This window comes from Harpia harpyja, chromosome 3 (genome assembly GCF_026419915.1).
Source record: "Harpia harpyja isolate bHarHar1 chromosome 3, bHarHar1 primary haplotype, whole genome shotgun sequence".
In the NCBI taxonomy this organism is placed as follows: domain Eukaryota; kingdom Metazoa; phylum Chordata; class Aves; order Accipitriformes; family Accipitridae; genus Harpia; species Harpia harpyja.
Genome location: NC_068942.1, coordinates 78897255 through 78914985, shown reverse-complemented (window position 1 = coordinate 78914985; position 17731 = coordinate 78897255). Strand labels below are relative to the sequence as shown.

Below are 17731 nucleotides of genomic sequence, written 5' to 3'. Positions count from 1 at the left end.
TGTCCTTCATGGCCACAGTTTAAATATTAATGTAATAACAGACAGTTCTGATTTATCTATGCCTAATGATGTAGACTAGTTACAGGATTGGATTCTTCTGAAAGGGATAAAAGGGGAAAACATAGCTAAGCAAAAAAAGAAAAAAAAAAAAACCAACCCAAAAACCCGAAATGAAACAAAGCCAACCCCCCCAAAACCATCAACAGCAGAAGCAGATTCCTAACAGCAACTTTTTAGTAGGTTTCTCTAACAAAATGCAGTCTTATGAACGTGTCTGCATCAGAGATGTGATTTCACATCGAAGTACACACACCTGTTAGCCAAGGCAAAAAGCCAAAATTAGTGAATTACACATTATAAAACTCTAATGAATTTATTCAAAACCAATTTAGTAATGAAACATCCATGCAGAACTAAATTTATGAACTAGATCATTTACTGTGCATATTTACCAGCCATCTGTTTTAGTAAAAGTTGTTTCCAGTTTCTCATAGTAAGAAGTGCTCTGTAAATTAAAACCAAGACAACCAAAGCATTTCCTTGTGAAATATCTGACCTGAGCTGCTGGGGATGTTCATGGATGCCAACTACCCAATAATGATCAGATTTTCCTTTGCAATGCTCTCTCGTGTTACACACTGGAATCCAAGTATTCCCAAGTCCTCGGTTCAACATCCGCACAATTCCCTCAGAATCCACATAACAAGGGGTACCTGTTTGTTACAAATGAAAACAATTATTCTGAGAGGCAACTAATTACTACGCAAGCAAGTTTGAACTGGTGGATACTGCTGGGAAACGATGATTTACATATCTCAAATACGAAAACCTCTCACCCTAACAGTACAACCTAGCTGGGAAAAACTTCTTTCCTTAGAAAGATGCGCCACCTTCTGACAGTCAACACTACTGCTAGTCAACTGACAAGTTCAAAAGTAAAACATTTTATGAAGAAATCAAATTCATACTACTTCGGTAGATTCCCAAAGAAAATTAGCTATTTTACAATTACTTTTTCTGGTTATCATAAAAACTCTTCCCAAGCTACCCACTTTTGGGAGAGGGGGCTTTTGCTGAGATAGTTGAACATGCCTATTATGGTGTACTAATGCAGTTTATTTCTTTTTACTGAGCAGGGCAATGAATCGGGAGAACAAGTTCTGATAATGTTCAAGTGCATTCTATTCATAGTGGAAACATATTAAAGATTTCCAATAAATATATTGAAAGAATAGAAAAATAGAATTTTGTTTAGCATTGAGATTAAAAAAGAGTCTAGGTCCCAAGATCACCATTACTAAAAGGGCATTAATTAGTCAAAATCTCCTCCAACATTCCCCCAATAGTGTCAAGATTTCTCAGTGTCACTCATGCAGGTATTTCATACCTTCTGCGGAGAATCCAACCCACGCCAAATAGGATTTCTTTGTAAGAGAAAGAGGGTCTCCATGCAAAATTTGTTTTTTCTTTCTTCCTAGCTCCATCAGCTGTACTCCAAGGCACTGGTCCCCATCAAACCCAGTACCTAGGAAGAAGTTTTTCAGTGACGATGTTAGAAAACAAAAGAATTGTCTTGTCTCTTGGCTAAATTTAAGTTTTGAATCAAAAAACTAATTCTAATGCAGGGTTATCCATGAATACCACTGTCAGACAAGTGACTATTTGTCATTTTGGACATACAAAGCACGCATAACAACTACTTCCTTAATTTCCCATAGTAATTCATTCTGGCCTACCTGAAACCCAAGTTTAATCTATTAATGTCACTGTTACAAAATTCTCCCCTTCCCCACAGGTTAATCCAGGCATCCGAATATAAAATGTAGGCTTTGCTGTCAGAAGTCAAAGATCAGTGGGTTGTGACAGTAAAAGCATCATAAGGAAGAGAAGAAGAAAACACTTCCAGTGATTACGTACAAATTAACCAGTGCTTGAAGCCAGTAACAGACAAGGATTGAAAACATAACCCCAGTTCAAAAAAGACACAAAGGAGAAAACTACCTCTGTGATAAATAATCATCAACTGCTCTCCATGTCCTGCCATAGACACCACTGGACCTGGGAGACTGAAGATCTCTTTCTGAACTCCTCCAACTGTAAACACACGAACCAGCAAGGCACTAGTGGCACAAGCAGCCCAGCCTTGACCTAAACAGATAGCCTCAATGTCTTCATCCTTTGGCATATCTACTGTCCACTCCTTGTTTGCATCCCATGAGCTAAAATGAATGCAGTGGAGCTTGCTAAAGCAGAGACAAAGAACAATAGTCAAATATCTCAACGTGAAGAAAAACACAATATCTGAAAATACACCAATACATTACATTTTTATCAGAGACCTAGAACCTGTGATGGTCATAGAAAGGAACTACAAATTACAAGTGGTCATCTGCAAAGGTGTTACTCCTATCATTCAAGAACTGGAGCCAGCTCGACCTCCAGCACTGTAGACTTAGAGCTTCTAAAGCCTGAAGCAGAGACAGTTCAAAGGTCTGAGGGGAGATTTTTTTAGATGGAAACAGGTAAGTGTCCTGCTTAATTAACATTAATAAGAAATGAAGGTGCTTGGTACCCCTGAATATCAGCCCTCATTACAAGTCTGTCATATTATTCTGTTTCAAATGGAAAAAAAAATTAGGAACTTCAGTTCTGCCATCTTAATAACCGAAAACTGCTTGTGACCAACTCATGGACACTGACTTTTGAGAGATTACCCACTTCCACTGAGAAAAAAAAAAATGAAGTTTTCAGAGTCAGACAACCAATACATGCAAATAATACTTTTAAAGGAAAAGGGTACTTTTCAACTTATCATAATGCTGTATGTGTGAAAATAAGTTCTTTCTTCAAGGTATTTCCACAGAAACTGGCAATAAAATATAGTTGCTATTGTTCTTAAATGCAAGAACAGAGTCTAGATGGTCCAGCTGCTTAAATCTTTCTATGGTTTTCATAAACTTTTGTTCTTCACACTTATAGTTCTTCAGGTATTTCCAAACATGTCTGCTTAGCAACAGTGTGAAAGGAAATAGCACAGCCCCTATGATTTATCTTTGATCTAAGCATACTGAAAAACTACTGTTCATGTTTACAATTTCCTTTGAGCTAGCAATGCACAAAGCTTCCAGTATATACATATTTGAAAAGGGGATTAAAAAAAATCCTCAGGAAACACATTACATCTTTCAATATTCTTGAAGTCTTCAAGTGGGCGGATGTGAAAATCCTCCTCGAAAGTGGTCCCATAAATAAAAAGCACAATCAAAAGCCAAAAATCTCAAAAAAAGTGATAGAAGCTGAAATTAAAAGCTGAAATATTTGAAACAAGTTAAGTGTAATTCCACACTACAGGTTTTGCAGAGCAAGGCCATGACTTACCTTGCAAGTTCCTCTGTACTCTCACAGGCTAGTAAAATAGCTTCAGTAGAGAGGTCAGCCATCATGTGATTCAGAGAGTTCGGCAGGTGTGTTGCATGATGTATGGAGGTATCATGAAATTCTACATCTATAGCATTGTCTTGCTCATCATTGTAACAGCGAATGATACCAACAGAATTCCATACCTATTAAAAAGAACCCCACCAAGAAAAACCCCCAACAAATCAAGCATACTGCCCTAAACCAGCGTGCTATAACTTTCTCATCTGAAACAACAGTAGGTGGGAGGCTAGAGGAAGACTGAAGATGTTTAGTCAGGACTTGTAGTTTCTAAAACAGCTGAATTAGGGATAAACTAGTTTCATCCTCATTGCTTAGCTGTCTTTCTCCTTACAAAATTAAGTGTGAAGAACTCGCAGTTAGAAAGAAATAGTGGATGATTAACGTACAAGTCTTAACAGCACAAAAGTATCCACAAGTTCTGGCTAAAAGAGAATTTTAAAAAAGATTTGCTAGAATTCAATAGCACAGGTACAAGCTGTATAGCTTGCTTTTGTCTTAAAGCCAAGTGCTTATTTCTACATCAAAAGCAACTGATATGTAAAGCATAACCTTATGCTTTGCATTAACACAAAGTCTTTGTATTAACACAAAGCTACTTTCCACTATTTAACTTCACACTGTGAAGTATTAAAAAAAAAAAAAAATCTTGGAAAAGATTAGATTAAGACACAGCAAGAACTGGAAAATGTTCAATATTAACAAAGCAACTAGATCAACATAACCACACAGCAGCGAGATTTACCATGAAACGATGCATGAGATGTGCAGGAGTGGAGCCAGACTGGAACGGCTTTTGCTTGGGGGTTGGCATTGGCCCATCATAGAAAGGCTGTTGTGTAGATGGTGGTAAAGCTGGAAAGCCACCAGTCTGATCGTCATCGTCATCTTCCTTTTCAAGAAGATTGGAATTAGCTTTTATCATCCCAATATCTAGAAGTTAAAAAAAAAAAAAATTTCATCTTACACATATTATTAGGACAGAATATAGGTAAAACATTTAAAACAGTCAAGATTTCTCTGGAAAAATAAGGCAGAATATATCTGAGTTGAGGAAGCTAAGAGATTGTCCCAATAACAGCACTAAAGAGCTCTGGAAAATTAGTTCATTCTGTACCTAGTGAGTTATCATCATCATCAATTCTTGCCCGTCTCAGATGGCCTGAAGTTGGCATAAGGTCATCGGCATCATCTTCATTATCTCCAGCCTTTGGGGAAGACTGTGGTTCAATCATATCTCCATCTAAATAGTCGTCATCTTCTCCATCAAAGAGATCATTGTAGTCCTTTGTCACTGTACTGGCAACCTAAAACCCGATTAGCAATCATCATAAAACTTCTTTTGGACATGGAATTCAAGAAACGAATTCACACACAAGAGGAAACTTTCAACACACAAAACGGAACCTTCAATATAATTTGGTGACCTAAATAATCATGTTAATTTAAGACATAATTGGTACTGATCACCTTGTCATTCGGTTTCTTTCCAGCACCAATATTTTCCAACAACCCCAGATTTCCTTCAGTATCTGTATACGCGATTTGCCTATATTTGGGGTGCCATGCCAGTCCACAAACTGAGTAATTTTTCTCATGCTTCATCCTAAAAAGAATGTAAAAATAATGGATTTTTAGTAACCTTCTCAGGGAGGAAGCCTCCCAAAGAGTTATTGTAAAAAGTGGTAATACTTACTAGTATTAGAAAGTGATGTTACACATAATAAAATAATTAATACGTCACCTTTAGAATAAACAGCTACTATAAAAAAAAATACAGCAGGTCTTCCTTTTCTATGGAGAAAATCATTTAAGCTTTAAAAAAAAAAAATCAAACAGGATCATATTCTTAAAACAACAGCTTCCTTATACATGTAGAAAAGACAAAGTAGATCCCCAGCAGTCATACATTCCAGAACCATACCGTTATAAAAGGAACATTCAGCTGTTTCTCTTGTACCAAACTAATGAGTTAATCCTCTATCTTTTTCACCCTTTACTCACACAAAAAAAATCCTCCCATTAATTATTTACATAATCTGTCTTTAATTCTTAACATAAGCATTACAGTAACAATCATGTTTCTTACCCAAATATTCAGACAGATAAATAAATCATCCCTTCTCTTCTATACCTCACTTAATCATACCTTTTTTTTTTTTTTTGAATGAGAGATGCTTTAAGTGATAAAGTGCAATTTGTCAGTTTGTCCTTTTTTGCCTACAGGTGAGGATGGCTGACTGATGTATCTGTAGTTCCCTCTCCCTTCAGAAAATACATCTTACTGCCAATAATCTTGGGGATGTGAGGAAAATTTGTTTCCATCAAAAGTGTCCTTTAATCAACTATTAAATTAAAAAGTAATAAAAGATATTTGCACACAGAAAACTAGACTATGGAATTTGAACAGAATCCACATTCATATCCCTTCCCTATTCTATTTCTAAGAATATGATGTTTCCAGATCCTTCTAGCTATGCAGAAAGGAAAACAGTGTATCACATGAATCAGAACATATTTCTGTGCATACTGGATATGGTGGGGGAAGGCAAAACACCACCACATTTCTACCTACCACCAAGAGTTACACTCTTGTGGAAGCTGCTTCCTTGTAGAACACGGAAATGTGGCAGCCCTTGAATTCCCTTCAGCATACGATCTGCAGTATTAGTGCACCTCACTCGGGTTGCACAAAAGAATAGCCCTCCTCTTGCTCCCTTTGCTCAAGTCTACACTGAGCGGTGGCCCTGCCTGCCAGCGTCACTCAGACCTGACACGGTTCTTTTGACCTGTGTGCTTTGGCTCTGTCTCTGTGGATGTGCTCCCAGCCCTGCCACCAGCTGGGAGACCATCTACAAGGCCAGGTAAAATGGTATTCTTCAATCTGAGCTTTCATACGCTGTCTCCTGGAGTGCTTGCTTTCAGTGGAACATTGGCAGAAAACTTACAGATCTGCCCTGTAAATCTTATTAAGGCTTTTCAAGAGGCAGAGTTCTACATTTGCACAAATAAGTTTTACAGAAAAGATAACAAAATTCTATTTCAAGAAAAAACATGTACTTGGGATTTATGGAGCAACACTGAATACCTCTCTATGCACTCCTGGTTTTCCACATTCCACACCACTATACTCCCATCCACACTTCCAGCTGCCAGATACTGCCCACAAGGAGACCAGGCCACAACATTCAAGGGCTAAGGAAAAAATAAGAAATAGAAAAAAAAAAAAAATTACCAATGCACGCACAGCATTCATATTCTGGAGCTTAAAACAGACAGGTATTCTGGAATAAAAAAATAATAATGATCTTTAGCAAATCATATCCAGCCTCCTGTACTAGAGCTGGCTTTAGGTAGTTCCCTGCAAGAACCATTCTTTAAAGACAGCACACTTATTTTATTTTGAGAATATCCATCTTCTGTCATTAAATGCTGCCATGAGGTTGAAAAAACCTGATTCTAGACATGTAGACAGAAGCATAGTATATTTTGCAAACTCAGCACTAGACATAGCTTGCTTTATTTTGAACTTAATACAGTTCCATAAATTAAAATCCAAGACTCTGTGTTCTGTATCTTAATAACACTAGGAAAGCGGTCCTCTATAACCCAAAGGTTTCCAAGTACATAATGAGGTCAAAAGAAAGAAGATGGCACAGTTACGGCTACCACTTAGCTAAATTTCAGCTCAATAAAATATAAAGTGAACAACTGAGATCTCTGTTCTGTACAGAAATAATACTCTTGACATTTTCCCTAAAAAGCTATGTATTTAGAGCAATCTGTGAAAACAGATGTTCTTCAGCTGCAGTTGGTGACTCACCAGTAGACTTCAGAGATCTAGCAGGTTACTATAAATGAAAGAGGGGAACCAGGGCCACATAAAGACATGTTTGATGCTCATCTAGTATCTCTTGCCTTGTTTTCCAACATAAACAAGATCAGAAATGGAATAGAAAATGTGAGCTATCATTACCAAGGTGGGGGCAGGGGGGAAGAGATACTGTCCAGAAGATAATTTCTAGCAGAGTAACATTTAAATTATGGAAGATTTTGCAAGCACCTGGTTTATGTACCTACCTGTGTGATGAATGTATCTGATAGATCGAATTGACTATCCCAGGTTTCTCTTCTGTATAGTTTAACAACTTTATCTACAGGAATTGCCAGCAACTGTTCAAAGGAAACAAGAATCAGACAATTTAGAACAAGCTACCTTTCAAACAGAACATTCAAATAGCATACCTCCCTCATTCAGAAGTATTACAGTTGTGACTGCCTCAGTATTTAACAGTTCTCTAGCATCCTAGCAATGCCACCTAAGAAAGTAAAGAAAGCTGAAGTAACTTGAATGACAAAGTTCTCTAATGCTTTCCACACACAACATAGCAAAGCATGCCTATTTTCATTTTAATCTTCATTTCTTTCTGGCAGAAAACTGAAGATAATGACAGCTGCACCATAAGGTTAGAAGTTCTTATTTATGAAACAGCTAACACACACACACATATAAATAGTTTCCAATGCTCTGAGCGCAAGGCTTACGTTCTCCTTTTCCCTCCCTCCCCAAATCTGTTTCGACCAGGTTACAATTGCTCAATAAATCTTATTTGAATAGCTGATTCCTGAAATAGCTCATTTAATCTTTCACAAAACTACAAAAATGTTACTGCCTGTTTATTTTTTTTAGGATTTGGGTTTTTTTACAAAGCGAATTGTTAGAAGTCTTTAAGAGAACCAAGGCAACTACTTATATTTTGTGTGTGTGAATTAGCCTAAAAATTAAAAGTATTTGGTTTTTTGCAATATGGATATTGAAACAATTTGTACTGTAGGTGACATTCTCTCTTCCACAGAAAAGTTACACATAATGCTATCATAGGAGCCAGGTATTTTGAAGAGTGGACACAGGTAGACAGACGCAAAGGTTAAGGTGGGGAAACATGATTATTCAGGTAAGAACTGTGAGAAAACACTAGAAAATACTCTTTAGATCCAGTATACTGGAATGTCAATAAAGGATGAATAGGTTCTGCCACACTATTATCACAGGCAAGAACAGAAGCCATAAAACAATTTTTCCAAATGGCCAACTTTTGCTCAATTCCCTGCCCTTTACTTCAAGTATGGCAGGGCATGCCTCGTTTCATACAGGTTCGCATTTATCTGCTCCTTCCTCCTCTCTCCTTTGCATTATCAGATGCTGCAGAGGTGATCTAGGTTACATGCTACAGAGACATCTATATAGCCATACTAACTCCCCAACCCATTGTGGTTAGTGATCCATACATAGTACTGTTGCAGCAGTACACAATGCGCTAGACCTTTAGTATGCATCAGCACCACCTTTAGTCACAAGAGAATCAACTTCGTTCTTCAGGTGAAAAGAAAGGGAACAACTTACTAAGGAAATATTTACAGAGCAATATTACTGATAGGGCAAAATTTACTTAAAGTAGAGAAAGACTGAATTCCTTTGATGCTCTGTTGTGAGCAATTTGATTATTTCCCTTGTGGACAATGTTCCTTCCTCTTCAGCACAACATGACTGTTGAACGTTGTTTTGGGCTGACAGCTGGACTACTGCCAAACACAGCCTGGAGCTTAAGCAAGTAACGATTTCCAGGTTTTTATTTTTCCTAAAAGTGAACTTCACCCCAAATATTTTCCTTAGTCCCAGGAGCTGCAATTTGGGCTTGCCCAGATTGAATTCTACTGTTGGACTCCCAAAGAGAAAAGAAGGATTATGATGTGGCTAAAACAATGTCACTTACCTTCCCACTGCCAGGTTGCCAGCCAAGCCTGCATATTGATTTAGCATTTATCACATCATTACATTTCTGCAGCAGCGGCCAGCTTGTCGTGCATGTCTGAAAACAAAATATTAAAAAATGAGTTTTGTAGCTCTCTGAAAATCTACTGTATAGTACAAATTCTTAAAGGAAAAGTGTGGAAAAAAAACTAAAAGGAAAAAAGATATACCATTTTTGGACCTGAAATAATCTCTTTCATTCAAATACAAAGCTACATACTGACAAAAAAAACCCCCAAACCTGAAAAAACACATTGCCAATATAGACCTGAAACTATTTTAATGACAATACAACTACTTGTAACAAAAATAAGATCACGGAACCAGTGTTTTGAATCAAGTAGAGAACAAATGAGCTCACATATTTCACATATTTTTAGGTTACAGAGAAATCTGGCCACAATGCATTTGTCAAACCCAGATCAACTGCAGCAAGGTGACAACCAGCCTGAATCTTGCCACAGCGGTATAAAGAATGAATGGCTATATTCTGAAATTACAGCACAGATACATATATTATATTGTCACAATCCCAGAACGCTGTTAGTGTAATTGCCCCAAAAGGCACCCAATGTCAGTCTGGAACAAGAGATTTCTCATTAGAAGTATGCTTTTGTTTTAAAAAATAGCAATCCACAAGTGCGGGAGTGCATTTTCAACTGTACTTACAGGAATAATTCCACATGGATTCTTATTCCAGTCAATGGCATTTAGCAAAAATAATCCCACACACATATGCAGAATTGCCTTATTAAAACGTTCACTTGAAAACCTCTTTTCAAGTTCCTTAGAGTTCCAAGAGCAGAGACTAAATCTGATTCTCTCACTAAATATGATTTCATACAGGCCCTGAACTATTTCAGCCAAATATTGCCAAGCTGAGCCTAAAGACTCTATTTCTAATAAACTTTGTTCTTCAAACTGTGATTTACGTCCTTCAGAGAAATTGTTGTGAAGTTTGTAACAAACAAACAAAGTGGAATAGCAAGCCCCTTGTCAACAGCCTTAAACTCATTCAAATCTAAAACATTAAAACGCACTGAGCTGAACCTCCAGTCCTTAGAAAACTGAGTATGTGTGCCACAGGCAGAGACCAGGAGACACTGAAGCAACGCTGTGTCCAAAGTCCCCTATCGAAGAAAAATGTTACCATCATGGGCATCATCTCAGTGATCCCGGCATGTGAAACCCGTACCTCCTCCTAATCTCAGGTCAAAGTAATCGTGTTCCTACCATCAAGAACAACCAACCAGACCACTTATAAAAGAAGATACTGTGTGACATCTCAGAGCATTATTCCACCTTCACCAGTCAGTCTACAATCCTGAAAATTTTTATTTCATAGGAAGCTTGGTAAAAATAAATAAAAACAAAATATAACTAGATAGTTCTTTATCAGAATAAAAATCCTTCCTTAACCCTGAAAGCAACGAGCTGAAATTCTGAAATAAGGCATCTGATGTCAATTGCTATCTTTACACAGAAGCATTATTTCTGAATGTGCTGAGGACAAAATACACAAAGTTGGCCAATGAAGAAAGATGAACAGAAGAAATCAGGGATTCCACAGGCAGGAAGAACAATCCACAGCTACCCAGGCAACATTTCATAATCAGGCTTTGGAATTTCTCCCAGAAGTAGATAAAAGTATTCTGTAAAGTGTAGTTAGATTTCTTCCCCCAAAAGAAAACCCTATTCCAGTACAGTTATTTCAGTCCAGCTCTTCTTACTGTCTGTGAAGTCCTGGATTTCTTATGAAACACTTAACTTTGAAAGGCAGGCCTTTTACCTGATCTGCGATTTTCCATACTCTGATAGAGCCATCACAGCTTGCCGATGCCTATGTAAGAGATTTTTGTAAATAAATTAATAATTAAAGACATAGAGAAATTAATGCTACAAAATTGAAAAAATCCCTATAAACAATGCTACAGACATGTAATATGTAGGCAGTTTTAAAAAGAAAGCCTCCCTGTTTAAACCATTTTAAGACTTAAAACTTTCTAATACTGTCATCTTGATAACTGTACTCGACTCCAAGCTACTGTAATTACTAACCCTCATACTTCAAGTGAGCTGCTTATTGACAAAAGAGGCTCAAAAGTTAACATTAAATTTCTTTAGTGAGCCATCTTTTCCCCTCTAAAATCAGATCTGCATTAGATTCCAGAAGAACATAGACAGTAATTGAGTAGTAAAGCAAAGACTTGAGTTCTCCTGGGAGGCAGCAAGTTGTGACACACTCCCTCATCAGTAAGGTCAGCTGAAATGAAGTAGTCTCATATGCCCAGTCACTGTTTTTTTTTGTAAAAAGTATATATTTATTTTCTTTCCCACGGAAAAGGAGATTCAAAGTAGAAAGTAAGCAAGAAAGTGTTTTTACCAGGTAAACATCCCTGGGGTCAAAAGACAGGCTTAAAACAGGAGCATCGTGTCCTCGGAATGTTTTCTGCTTGCTGCTATCAGTCACCTCCACAACTTTGACCATAAAGTCACTGTAGATCACAACAGCAGAGACATAAAAGTATTAACATTGGTATTAACAACGACAACCTATGTATTTATAGCAATAAAAATTGGGCCCTAACTATCTTTTGGGGAAGTTATGGCTCTCAACACTGTATGATCTAGGGGAAAATGAGAATCTTGAGGCTTATGACAATAGGAGCAAGGCCAGACTATTTATATCAGAAAATTTTTGTTCATGTCAAAGCTCATAAAATACAATTGCTCTTTGGAGAGGATATTATGTACACACAGACCATATACCTGTTTAATATAATATTCTATATGACCTAATGAAAACCTCTGCTTAGATACCAGAGAGCTGACTTAACAAGAACCATCTGTTAAATGGGACTGATATTCATTACTATAATTATTTGGTCATGTGGTTTTTAAAAAAAGATAGAGCAAGTAGTTTATTTTGTGACATTTTTAACAGCATTTTAAAGACCATTTAGTGTATCAGATACATTAACAGATTTTTTACAACTTTATTCCCTCCTCCAAAATTACAGACACTACTGCAGTTTAACTCAAAGTATCAATGGTAACTTCTAAGCCAAAGAGCTCCTGTGACAATCTTTCATCAGCACTCCCTCTCATGCTTCCTTGCAACACCCTCAGAAAGAAATTTAATTTTAGGACGTAATTCTATAGGGTTAACCATTACTTTAACTATATTCAGAAACACAACCTCAGTTTTATCCACTATCTAATGCTAACCAAACAGTTGTAAAAGGAAGTGTCTAAGCTATATTGCAAGACAAGTAAAATTATGTTAGCACTCTTAAAGAATGCAAGACAACTTTAAAGAAAAAAAAAAACCAACAGGCAAAAAAAACCCCAACAGGCAATAGGATATTTTTTGCTCATTTAAGAAGCCACACAACCATTTTTCAAATAGTTCATGTGAGCTTTGGCAGCCAGTTGGATGTTAAACTCATATAAAATTGAAGTTTGCAGACTTCACGTAAAAAATGGAGAAATCTGGGACAACTAAAAGCAATTCTTCTTAGCTGCTTTCCTTCATTTCATGGCTGTCACCTTCTCCTTCAGTATGTTACAGCAGACCTCATCGAGGGGTGGCCTCACAGTCTTAAGAGCCCTTTTTCCTAATGTGACAGCCCTGGCCAGGTTGCAGAAGTACCAGGTTTTTGTAAAAGTTTTAGAAAGAGAAAAGAGTTCACCGTCTGCCTAATCTCTTTAATCAAAGTCAGATCCTGGGACAGAGCCGTTCCCTCAGAAACAAGCGCTGGCAAAGGGCCCAAACTCATGACCCCTGTCAGATTTAGAGATTAGAGTGGTTACTGCCCCAGCTGTCCAGCCTCCCAGTTTTGGTGGAGCTGGTGTGTCTGTTCCACAGCTGCCAGAGTTCACAGTGCAGCACACTCATCCAAACTGCTTTCTAGTTCAGTTCACACTTAGAGGAGTCAGGGAGGAGATGCAATGCTCTGCCATCTCTACTGCGGAGAACAAATTCCAGTAGAGAGGCAAGCAGACAGCCTGAGTTAACTACAGCTGCCCAAAGAGTTCACCAAATCCAATTAAGAATCACCTGAGCCTTAAATAAATGGGGGGGGGGAAAAAAAAAAAAAAAAAAAAACAAACCCAACACCAAAATTGCCTGCTTGCTATTTTGCCATCTCTGTTAAAGGATTAGCATATATTATGTAAAAGCAAATATGCTGCCCTAAGAAATTAACTAAACTATGAATTCAATTCCCCTCAGGCAAGTCTTGCAACTGTCATCTGTTATCATTTGGCAGAATGGTGATGATACTTATGCCAGAGAATGACTCAAAAGCTCTCGCACAAATGAGAACCCATCTAACTTTTGCACGTGTATATACATCTCCAGGACCATGATCCTGATTATCTTTGTAGCATCAAGGATTTTGTTACTGTGTGCTAATGAGATCCATATGGACGAACACTTATGCTTATGCATTATAGGACTGAAAGCTGAAAACACCCAAGTCTCCTAAAGAAAAGGAATTATTTCACAACACCAGATTTCCATTTAAAATTATTTGGTGGATCAAGTATCTCTCAGAGCATTGTTTCCTAAAGTCTTTTTCATTCCTTTCTTCCCCTGCACCCCCAGAAGGCATTTTGCAATACTTTAAAACCCTCAGAGGTATGTGGATTAACAATCTCATTGGTAAAAATCAGCATGTGAGGAAGTTACCAGACTTTGAACGATAGCAATGCTTTTCCTTATCATGCACAGACTACCTAGATCCAGCGGCAATTTTGGTACCATCACTGTTAAAGACGACGTGGTTTGCATTCATGGTGAAACGAGTAAGGATGCCATCTGGAGCTCCTTCAGGAAATGTATGTATCTGAACAGTATTGTTCAATACTGCTGTGATCAGTCTTCCATTCTAAAAACAAAATGCATCATAAAATTTGTTAGTTATAACACATTTATGCCCATGGAGCCAAAAAAATTGCTCCAATATTCCAAATATTTGGGCAGATTAACTTTAGTAGTTCCAAAAGAGGTCTGACCGTAAAAATTGGAGAGGAAATATTCTTTAACTTTTATTTCTTCCTCCCAAAATACAGACAAGCACACTAACTTTAATACTTTATCACTTTAACCAAACTATTGAAAACTAGGAAGATTATGCTCTTACTTTCAGTCTTGTAGAAACACAAGGCTAGATTTAATACTGAAACTCCAGTTGCTTCAGTAGACTTAGAATTCATTATGCTAACTATATGGCAATTTGCTGCATCAAGACCTTCCCAACTCGTATCTTTACTAAAATAATGAATACTCAAAGTCACTAATGAATTTCAAAGAGAACTGTCTGATCTTCTTCGGGTGGATAGAAAATTCACTCCTTTTACACAAACAAGAAAGCTCTTCTAACAGGAAGAATCTTGCATCCTATTTAGATGAATATGCTGCAGTATCAGGAGAGGGCACCCTTGGACCGAACTTCTCAGCTAAATGCCACCAGGGAAAGATGAGAGGTTCATGAACTATAGCTTAGTTCTTTTCAGAAAACAGAAGGCAGACGTTTACTAAAAATGTATCTGGATTTAAAGAAGTGCAAAACAAAAGAAATAATTATCCTATACTTGGAAAAGTAATACCTCTTCTTCAAGTGACAATACTATTCCTCAGTTGTACACAGCAGTAAGTTTTTGAAATATGTAAGTAAAGAAATGCCTTATTTCCTTGAGGGTTTTTTTGTTTGTTTGGGTTGGGGTTGGGGGGGGTGTTGCCTTTTTTTTTTTTTTTTTTTTTTTTTTAAGTTGCCTAAAGTCATAGTAAAAATCCTGAAGATAAACAAAGCAGCAGCTGGTACTAAATAACCTAACTAAATAGATGAGATTTATTACCTAGATTATATTGACATCTCAGATCAGTTCCTCATGACATCTTCATTAATGAAGAATAATTTTTGAAATAAGATTTCCTGAAGTTAAGTCTCAGAAAGCATTCTTTAATTTCACTGTTTAAAAATAAAAAATCCCTCAAAACTAAAAGCACTTCACAATAAACTTGAGAGCACAGGATTTTTCCTACTGGTGTCAGAAATTAAAACCAGCATTTTCCCTCCTCTATTCATTAATAGTTTTGGCAATTTCTGGCTCTGCCACTGATTTGCTAAGAGAACTCATTCAAGTCACCTCACTTGATTTGTGAAAAGGTAGGTAATGTGAGGAAAATCAACAGCAAAATACCCTAAAAATCAATGATGAAAAAAGATTATACAGGTATTGAGGAATAGATACATGAGGTATGTTAAAAGGGACATAAGAAAGAGGTTTCACATAAGGCAGTAGTTCTGAATAAGGTTTCAAATTATTATTTTTAAAATACAATACATATATGTTAATTCTCATTTACTTCCTCTTTCATACTCCTCTCCGAAATCAAAAATAGTTGAAAAACAATTTTTAAATTTTCCTTTATCACTGCAAAGTTAACTACACGATATCCAAAGAACTGATGTAGACTTCTGGGATTCCTCTCTTCTTCTATAATCGCCAGAAAGACAACAATTTAGGCCTTCTATTACTAATGTAATATACTAATAATTGCACATAAAGGAAATACTGTGAGAATTCTCAAGCTAAATACATGAGCATGCATGGTAAAAAGAATTATTTTCTATTATATACATTGATATAGGTAACTTATTTACCTTGTTACTTACAAATAATGACTCCTGCAAGATATGCTAAAGGGAACTGCCTTAACATTAAAACAAACAGAGCAGGTTATGCTTCAAAGGCCAGTCAGTCAGACTGCAGACCTGCCTCTAGTCAGCATTCTCACAAATCCTTACAACTTGTACAAGCGAGAATCCTGTTCTCTCCTGACTTTGGGGATGGTGGGTCAGAGGCATGTTTGGGCCAATCGACAATTTTGAGAGCAAAATATCAACCAATTATTAAAAAGTATTACCAAAGCATTACCAGGCACTGACTTTGTGAAATTAATTTTTTATGAATATAGATCATAATTCCTTGGACCTCAAAACAGGCCCACATAAAACCACCTCTTGGCTCTTTTTCCTAATACTTGATGATCACACCTTACGCTGGGAAACTTTCTGCAACTTTTCTTATATTGTGAGAAAACACTGAAACAGCCTAGAAAGTTCACTGCATAATTAGCTTAATCTGCTGAGTTTATTTCTCAGAAAGGAGATCAAAGTCAGAAATGAGTATAACTGAATATGAAGCAAGAGGAGGAAAAAAGAAAAAAAATTACAGAAGTTTAGTATAAGGAATAATTCCCCTACAATCCTGTATGGGGTAAAATGACTTGTCAGAAGTCTTCTTGATTTATATAAAATACTTAATTGAGTTAAAATATTCAAAAAGTCTATAGGCACATTTAATCAATTAAATTTCTGTGTATTTCAGAAAATTGTGTTTTCAATTCTGCTTTAATATTTTCACTTAGACATAAAGGTAGAATACATTCATATGCTCAAATTTAAATACCTGCCGCTCATTAAACAGCATTCAATTTATTTTTTCCATACATTAATATGAAGACAAAGATCTACATATTTAGCACAGATCAAACCGCAATGTGCTACGCACAATATTATCCTTGCCTTTTTCTGTATATTATCCTAGTACATGTTTAATGTTACCCACACGAGCAGCATCCCTGAGCTTGAAAATCCAGCATCTGTACAGTCACGCTGTATATCAACACCAGCATCACACAACTTAGAGGAGTTCTGTTAACGATGATACCTTTAGAGCACATGAATAGGCCTTTTCTCCCACATTAATGGACTTTGGATCATCATCATCCAGGTTTTCCCAAATCCTAACATCTCCATCACTGCCACAAGTTACAATGCAGCTGTGGAAAGACACAGGATTTGTTAACGTTCGGGAATGGAAAGGACAGCCACTGTGACTTTCAATCCCACAATAAAAATGTTACTAAAATGTTAGGTTCTTTTAAAATTGAAACACAATACATACTATGCAACACAGCGAATACCTACATTTATGTCTAAGTAACTTATTAAACGTGGGGACAGGGGGGAAAATCACGTCTGGTGGCATAACACAGTACCTCGAAACCTCAAGTCTCTGACAACTCATCTGAACTGACCCTTAGATACTACTGGTCAATCCTTTTTTTCCAGGACCTAGAGCGACTTTTTCAAAGGACTTAATTAGCACTGATTTCTCTAAGAACTGGGCATTTAATTGCTTCTTAAGACTTTGAAAACTTACCTTACAGCTGATTAGAAAGTTGAGGGCAAAACTAAGAGTGTTAACGCATACTTGACTGAAGTTTAACAATCTTAACATGTTCCAGGCCTACAGAACCCTTAAAAAATAGTTAATATGGAATTCAACTTTGCTGGAGTTACCTTTCACAATTTTAATGCAGTAAACAATAACCTGAAGTCACAGAGCAAACATACAGAAGTTTGTACAGGATTTTTAATTAAAGACATTGTGAATCTAGAATCGAGC

General features: G+C 36.8%; 1 protein-coding gene across 4 annotated transcripts in view; it reads right to left on the bottom strand.

Annotated features, from left to right (window-relative positions):
* WDHD1 (WD repeat and HMG-box DNA binding protein 1) overlaps nucleotides 1-17731 on the bottom strand; it is a 30537-nt gene that overhangs the window by 11230 nt on the left and 1576 nt on the right. For all 4 annotated transcript variants that reach the window (XM_052783584.1, XM_052783585.1, XM_052783583.1 and 1 more), the window contains 14 exons: nucleotides 16991-17102; nucleotides 13991-14142; nucleotides 11634-11745; nucleotides 11040-11090; nucleotides 9213-9308; nucleotides 7519-7611; nucleotides 6527-6633; nucleotides 4909-5044; nucleotides 4556-4745; nucleotides 4184-4371; nucleotides 3379-3563; nucleotides 2002-2243; nucleotides 1388-1525; nucleotides 557-713 (listed from right to left, as the gene is read on the bottom strand). In XM_052783584.1, the coding sequence (XP_052639544.1) occupies nucleotides 557-713; nucleotides 1388-1525; nucleotides 2002-2243; nucleotides 3379-3563; nucleotides 4184-4371; nucleotides 4556-4745; nucleotides 4909-5044; nucleotides 6527-6633; nucleotides 7519-7611; nucleotides 9213-9308; nucleotides 11040-11090; nucleotides 11634-11745; nucleotides 13991-14142; nucleotides 16991-17102 (1959 nt within the window). The remainder of the gene's footprint in view (nucleotides 1-556; nucleotides 714-1387; nucleotides 1526-2001; nucleotides 2244-3378; nucleotides 3564-4183; nucleotides 4372-4555; nucleotides 4746-4908; nucleotides 5045-6526; nucleotides 6634-7518; nucleotides 7612-9212; nucleotides 9309-11039; nucleotides 11091-11633; nucleotides 11746-13990; nucleotides 14143-16990; nucleotides 17103-17731) is intronic.